This window comes from Coregonus lavaretus (genome assembly GCF_964263955.1).
Source record: "Coregonus lavaretus genome assembly, chromosome: 1".
NCBI lineage: Eukaryota > Metazoa > Chordata > Actinopteri > Salmoniformes > Salmonidae > Coregonus > Coregonus lavaretus.
The window spans coordinates 18,092,118-18,100,248 of NC_139988.1; the positions used below are offsets into that span (position 1 = coordinate 18,092,118).

Below are 8,131 nucleotides of genomic sequence, written 5' to 3' on the forward strand. Positions count from 1 at the left end.
GGAAACGGGTAGAGAGGAATCGGAGCAGTCACTTGCATGTTGTACCTGTGTGACCAGGCTGAAATGACAGTGCGCTGTGTTGGTGTCCCGTTGCACCTGTGGCTGAGTAGACTATATAAGCAGCGCAATGCAAACCGGTTGTATAAATCAGTGTGTGCCGCTGTCTACCCCTGCAGAATTGGTTGAAGAGCGAGATTGGCTGCTGCAGATCGTGACATTTTGCTCCTTTTGGATTATTTGATAAAGCAAAACATATTTTTAGCAATAATGGGTGTTATGGTTTCGCAACTCTTCTCTCGTTTCTTCGAGAAGAAACAGATGAGAATTCTGATGGGTAAGACTTATTTACAATTTTGTTAATGACATTGTGTTATTATTACAATGTTGCAATGTATTTGTTACAATGTGTGAAAACATTTACTTTGTTTGATTGATTTTACATAGGCCTATATTATACGCATATTATTAATATTACTTAGGTTTTAAAATGATCCATATTGTTCCCACAGTTGGGTTAGATGCTGCAGGGAAGACCACAGTCCTGTACAAACTAAAACTTGGAGAAGTTGTCACTACTATCCCCACTATTGGTAAGCATTGATTGATATATAGGGTATATGCACTGATTGACAACCTGCGCTTCATATATGTATTTGACCCAGGACTGCTAGACAGAGCATAGCTGAATGTCCTTTGTGCTGATCACCATAGGGTTCAATGTGGAGACGGTTGAGTACAAGAACATCAGCTTCACGGTGTGGGATGTAGGTGGTCAGCACGTCATCAGACCTCTGTGGAAGCATTACTACCAGAACACTCAGGTAGGACTAACCCTAACACTCTCAACTAACTCTAACCCTAACAATCTCAACTAACCCTAACCCTAACAGCCTCAACTAACACTAACATCCTCAACTGACCCTAATAGCCTCAACTAACCCTAACCCTAACAGTCTCAACTAACCTTAACCTTCTCAACTAAGCCTAACCCTAACACTCTCAACTAACCCTAACTCCAACAGTCTCAACTAACCCTAACAGCCTCAACTAACCCTAACAGCCTCAACTAACCCTAACAGCCTCAACTAACCTTAACAGTCCCAACTAACCCTAACCCTAACAACCTCAACTAACCCCAACAGCCTCAACTAAACCTAACCCAAACAGCCTTAAATATGGGATCCATTTCATATCCAGTCAATTCAAAAAATGAACTCAAATTCAAATTTTCCTCATTCCTTAAAAGCGTGTGTCTGTGTTCCAATGTCTTCATCCAGGGTCTTATATTTGTGGTAGACAGCAACGATCCTGAGAGGATAAATGATGCTACAGAGGAACTACAGAACATGGTGAGTCATCTGTCCTTCCATTCATCTTTCCACACTTTCCTATAGCAACTCTTAAGTTTGCTGTTGGCCACCGGAGAGGAGCGTAGTAACGGTATAGTGTGACCTTTCTGATTACCTACAAGGAATGTAATAATACAGTAATATGACTGTTCTAATAGATATAGAAGAGAGTGTTTTCCTGTTTAATGTGACTGTTCTGATTCCCTGTGTTCTGTGTTATTGATCCTCCACACAGGATGCAACCACAGATAAAACAATGAGACAGATATTTCACCGGATGTATAAATGTGAAGCATCCGCTTAGCGTTTCCACTCACTACCAAATATGGTAGTGAGAGGAAGCCCACTGGCCGGCAGTGGGAGAAGATGGAACGACATGGATTTTGGCCGACATTCTGCAAATTTTCTCATCGATTAAACATTTGATCTTAATACAGTTTTCTGTTCCCAATACTAAAATCTGTTATGAACAGAGTGGAATAAGTTTTGTAGACTTTACCCTTTGCAAAAGTTGTTAAAAATTGCGTTGTTTAGAAGGAGTGCAAAGGCGAATTTAGTTATTGCACACGTGCACTTCACAGAGGAGGCGTTCCCTAACGGAAATATGCAGATTTATGCTAGAACGCGTGCCCACCTCCTTGCTTGTTCTACCCACTATGACTCATTTGTTCCCACTGGAAACGACAGGCTGTGGTCTATCTTGGTTTAGTTGTAAAAATAATTGATGCAACATTACAGAGAAAAGTGTAATAACTCAGTGAGTGCTGTGGCTGTTCTGATTCCCTGTGTTCTGTGCTGTTGACCCACAGCTTGAAGAGGACCAGCTGAGAGATGTAGTTCTGCTGGTGTTCGCCAACAAACAGGACCTTCCCAACGCCATGTCTGTCAGTGACATCACAAATAAACTGGGACTGAGAAAACTTCAACTGAGTACTCCTGTAAGTATGACCATTTAGAATCTCTAAGGTTTCACGAGAGAATTCTAACTAGCGTTAGCACAATGACTGGAAGTCTATGGTATCTACTAGCATGCTAGCAGTTAACATGCTATCTGTTACCATAGACTGTCAGTCATTGCGCTAACACTAGTTAGCAATTGCGCTGACGCTAATTAGCAACTTCCTTCAAACTGCATGCAGAGACATAAAAATGGTATTCACGAGTTCACCTGACTCTGGGGAAGTAGATAAAAGGCTTAATTCCCCAAATCCTGATGTATCCCTTTAAATGTTAAACATACTACAATGCACCTCAGATTGAATCCCTGCCCAGATTTGGTAAATAATGCACTCTGACTGTTTGTCCTCTCTCCTCAGTGGTTTGTCCAGGCTACCTGTTAATGACTGACTGTTTCTCTTCTCTTCTCAGTGGTTTGTCCAGGTTACCTGTTAATGACTGACTGTTTTAATGACTGACTGTTTGTCCTCTCTCCTCAGTGGTTTGTCCAGGCTACCTGTTAATGACTGACTGTTTCTCTTCTCTTCTCAGTGGTTTGTCCAGGCTACCTGTTAATGACTGACTGTTTGTCCTCTCTCCTCAGTGGTTTGTCCAGGTTACCTGTTAATGACTGACTGTTTGTCCTCTCTCCTCAGTGGTTTGTCCAGGTTACCTGTTAATGACTGACTGTTTGTCCTCTCTCCTCAGTGGTTTGTCCAGGCTACCTGTTAATGACTGACTGTTTGTCTTCTCTCCTCAGTGGTTTGTCCAGGCTACCTGTTAATGACTGACTGTTTCTCTTCTCTCCTCAGTGGTTTGTCCAGGTTACCTGTTAATGACTGACTGTTTGTCCTCTCTCCTCAGTGGTTTGTCCAGGTTACCTGTTAATGACTGACTGTTTGTCCTCTCTCCTCAGTGGTTTGTCCAGGCTACCTGTTAATGACTGACTGTTTGTCTTCTCTCCTCAGTGGTTTGTCCAGGCTACCTGTTAATGACTGACTGTTTCTCTTCTCTCCTCAGTGGTTTGTCCAGGTTACCTGTTAATGACTGACTGTTTGTCCTCTCTCCTCAGTGGTTTGTCCAGGTTTCCTGTTAATGACTGACTGTTTGTCCTCTCTCCTCAGTGGTTTGTCCAGGCTACCTGTTAATGACTGACTGTTTGTCTTCTCTCCTCAGTGGTTTGTCCAGGCTACCTGTTAATGACTGACTGTTTCTCTTCTCTCCTCAGTGGTTTGTCCAGGTTACCTGTTAATGACTGACTGTTTGTCCTCTCTCCTCAGTGGTTTGTCCAGGTTACCTGTTAATGACTGACTGTTTCTCTTCTCTCCTCAGTGGTTTGTCCAGGTTACCTGTTAATGACTGACTGTTTGTCCTCTCTCCTCAGTGGTTTGTCCAGGCTACCTGTTAATGACTGACTGTTTCCCTTCTCTCCTCAGTGGTTTGTCCAGGTTACCTGTTAATAACTGACTGTTTGTCCTCTCTCCTCAGTGGTTTGTCCAGGTTACCTGTTAATGACTGACTGTTTGTCCTCTCTCCTCAGTGGTTTGTCCAGGCTACCTGTTAATGACTGACTGTTTCTCTTCTCTCCTCAGTGGTTTGTCCAGGTTACCTGTTAATGACTGACTGTTTGTCCTCTCTCCTCAGTGGTTTGTCCAGGCTACCTGTTAATGACTGACTGTTTCTCTTCTCTCCTCAGTGGTTTGTCCAGGCTACCTGTGCGACCATGGGTTCAGGTCTGTTGGAGGGACTGGACTGGTTGGCTGACCAGCTTTCCAAACGCTAACTAGCTGAGTTGGCTCCGGGGTGAAGTTTCCCCTAGGTACAGATCTAGGATCAGCTTCCCCTCCCCCAATCCTAACCTTAACCATTAGTGGGGGAAATTTTAAACTGACCAGATCAGTGTCTAGGGTCAACTTCACCCTATAACAGCTGAGCTGAGGCCTCCTTAAGAACGACCAAGACACAACGTTTACTGAAGGACAACCATACATTTAGAACAAAAGTTAGAAGTGCCTTTCTGAAAAGTTTCCATTTGTTTTTATTTTTTTCTAATGCACTCTAATGTATTGCATAGATTGTAACATGGAAAGTTATAAATGTTTTATTTTTAAATTATTTTATCACTGAATGAATGTAAGCAGATTCTTTATACCTCACTACCTCTAATAAAATCATGGTGTGTAAATGTATCTGCAGTCATTTTCTTTGTGGGTGTGGTCACTCTGCAGATGGAAGTGGAACAATTCAGAAACAACAAATACAATACATTTGTTTCAGTAACTTCCCTCGTAATCCCTGAAGGGTCTGTGTGATGGAGAGCAAGACTAAAACTCACGTGTACATATTATTTGCGAACATTAGAAAATGTTTATGTTTAAACTTAGTCTCCTTCTCAAAATGTGCATCAGCCAATTAAAATCGTTGACGTAGTTGCACGTGATCAAACGCTATATGTTAGCTGCTCCCATCAGATAACCTGGCAGACTTAGCCAGAGAGGAACAGTTAAAGAAAGATGCCCAACTCGGCTGAAAATCTAGCTCCCTCCAGCAGGTGGCGTGTTTCAATTTTTTCGCCCACTAAGTAAGGAGTTTTTGTATGGAGGTCAATGAGTGTCTAATTTGGCCAACAACAAAAATGTATGGCTTATTTGCTCTGTGGGGTTTATTTAATTGAATAGAAGTTTCATAACGCTTAGGTTGTTACGAGTGTACTGTTAGTGAGCATTTCTCCTTTGCCAAGATAATCCATCCACCTGACAGGTGTGGCATATCAATAATAATAATAATAATATGCCATTTAGCAGACGCTTTTATCCAAAGCGACTTACAGTCATGCGTGCATAAATTTTTTTTGTGTATGGGTGGTCCCGGGGATCGAACCCACTACCTTGGCGTTACAAGCGCCGTGCTCTACCAGCTGAGCTACAGAGGACCACATACTAACAAGAAGCTGATTCAACAGCGTGATCATTACACAGGTGCACCTTGTGCTGGAGACAATAAAAGGCCAATCTAAAATGTGCAGTTTTGTCACACAACAGATGTCTCAAGTTTTGATGGCGCATGCAATTGGCATGCTGACTGCAGGAATGTCAACCAGAGCTGTTGCCAGAGAATGTAATGTTAATTTCTCTACCATAAGCCGCCTCCAACGTCATTTTAAAGAATTTGGCTATACGTCCAACCGGGCTCACAACCGCAGACCACGTGTATGGTGTCGTGTGGGTGAGCGGTTTTTGCTGATGTCAACATTGTGAGCAGAGTGCCCCATGGTGGCGGTGGGGTTATGGTATGGGCAGGCATAAGATACGGAAAACAAACACAATTGCATTTTATCAATGGCAATTTGAATGCACAGAGATACCGTGACGAGATCCTGAGGCCCTTTGTCGTACCATTCATCTGCCGCCATCACCTCATGTTTCAGCATGAAAATGCACGGCCCCATGTCTCTACACAATTCCTGGAAGCTGAAAATATTCCAGTTTTTCCATGGCCTGCATACTCACCAGACATGTCACCCAATGAGCATATTTGGAATGCTCAGGATCGACATGTACGACAGCGTGTTCCATTTCCTGCCAATATCCAGCAACTTCGCACAGCCATTGAAGAAGAGTGGGACAACATTCCACAGGCCACAATCAACAGCCTGATCAAGTCTATGCAAAGGAGATGTGTCGCGCTGCATGAGGTCACACCAGATACTGACTGGTTTTCTGATCCACACCCCTACCCTTCCTTTTTTACGGTATCTGTGACCAACAGATGCATATCTTTATTCCCAGTCTCGTGAAATCCATAGATTAGGGCCTAATTTCCTTATTTCAATTGTCTGATTTCCTTATATAAACTGTAACTGAGTAAAATCTTTGAAATTGTTGCATGTTCCGTTTATATTTTTGTTTAGTATAATATCATAGACAGGGCCATAGCCAAGGTCTTGAGTTTTAGTGAATTCCAAAGAAAGTTGAAGCTCATTTTCTGTATTTCTATACAATTTAAAAACTCTAAAATGCTATTTGGAGAACAGCAAAAACAGGCAAAAATGACCCCATACAATGGCTTGCGAAAGTATTCACCCCACTTGGCATTTTTCCTATTTTGTTGCCTTACAACCTGGAATTAAAATGGACTTTTGGGGGGTTTGTATCATTTGATTTACACAACATGCCTACCACTTTGAAGATGTAAAATATTTTTTCTTGTGAAACAAACTTGAGTGCGCATAACTATTCATCCCCCCTAAGTCAATACTTTGTAGAGCCATCTTTTGCAGCAATTACAGCTGCAAGCCTCTTGGTGTATGTCTCTATAAGCTTGGCACATCTAGCCACTGCGATTTTTGCCCATTCTTCAAGGCAAAACTGCTCCAGCTCTTTCAAGTTGGATGGGTTCCGCTGGTTTACAGCAATCTTTAAATCATACCACAGATTCTCAATTGGATTGAGGTCTGGGCTTTGACTAGACCATTCCAAGACATTTAAATGTTTCCCCTTAAACCACTCAAGTTTTGCTTTAGCAGAATGCTTAGGGTCATTGTCCTGCTGGAAGGTCAACCTCCGTCCCAGTCTCAAATCTCTGGAAGACTGAAACAGTTTTCCCTCAAGAATTTCCATGTACAGTGAGGGAAAAAAGTATTTGATCCCCTGCTGATTTTGTACGTTTGCCCACTGACAAAGAAATGATCAGTCTATAATTTTAATGGTAGGTTTATTTGAACTGTGAGAGACAGAATAACAACAAAAAAATCCAGAAAAACGCATGTCAAAAATGTTATAAATTGATTTGCATTTTAATGTGGGAAATAAGTATTTGACCCCCTCTCAATCAGAAAAATTTCTGGCTCCCAGGTGTCTTTTATACAGGTAACGAGCTGAGATTAGGAGTACATTCTTAAAGAGAGTGCTCCTAATATCAGCTTGTTACCTGTATAAAAGACACCTGTCCACAGAAGCAATCAATCAATCAGATTCCAAACTACCTACACAAGGCTGGAATGGGCTACAAGACCATCGCCAAGCAGCTTAGTGAGAAGGTGACAACAGTTGGTGCGATTATTCGCAAATGGAAGAAACACAAAATAACTGTCAATCTCCCTCAGCCTGGGGCTCCATGCTGAGTCCCTACGCTGTGAAGGACTGAAATCCTGCAGCGCCCGCAAGGTCCCCCTGCTCAAGAAAGCACATATACAGGCCCATCTGAAGTTTGCCAATGAACATCTGAATGTTTCAGAGGAGAACTGGGTGAAAGTGTTGTGGTCAGATGAGACCAAAATGGAGCTCTTTGGCATCAACTCAACTCGCCGTGTTTGGAGGAGGAGGAATGCTGCCTATGACCCCAAGAACACCATCCCCACCGTCAAACATGGAGGTGGAAACATTATGCTTTGGGGGTGTTTTTCTGCTAAGGGGACAGGACAACTTCACCGCATCAAAGGGATGATGGACGGCGCCATGTACCGTAAAATCTTGGGTGAGAACCTCCTTCCCTCAGCCAGGGCATTGAAAATGGGTCATGGATGGGTATTCCAGCATGACAATGACCCAAAACACAAGGCCAAGGCAACAAAGGAGAGGCTCAAGAAGAAGCACATTAAGGTCCTGGAGTGGCCTAGCCAGACCTTAATCCCATAGAAAATCTGTGGAGAAAGCTGAAGGTTCGAGTTGCCAAATGTTAGGCTCGAAACCTTAATGACTTGGAGAAGATCTGCAAAGAGGAGTGGGACAAAATCCCTCCTGAGATGTGTGAAAACCTGGTGGCCAACTACAAGAAAAGCCTGACCTCTGTGATTGCCAACAAGGGTTTTGCCACCAAGTACTAAGTCATGTTTTGCAGAGGGGTCA

General features: G+C 42.8%; 1 protein-coding gene across 1 annotated transcript; it reads left to right on the top strand.

Moving 5' to 3' along the window:
- Positions 1 to 4,474, top strand: LOC311131337 (ADP-ribosylation factor 4-like). The gene is made up of 6 exons (XM_084164273.1): positions 1 to 334; positions 510 to 590; positions 712 to 821; positions 1,278 to 1,349; positions 2,159 to 2,287; positions 3,982 to 4,474. The coding sequence occupies exons 1-6, from the start codon at positions 268 to 270 to the stop codon at positions 4,066 to 4,068; spliced, it is 546 nt and encodes a 181-aa protein (XP_084020399.1). The 5' UTR covers positions 1 to 267; the 3' UTR covers positions 4,069 to 4,474.
- Positions 4,475 to 8,131: the final 3,657 nt, after the last annotated feature.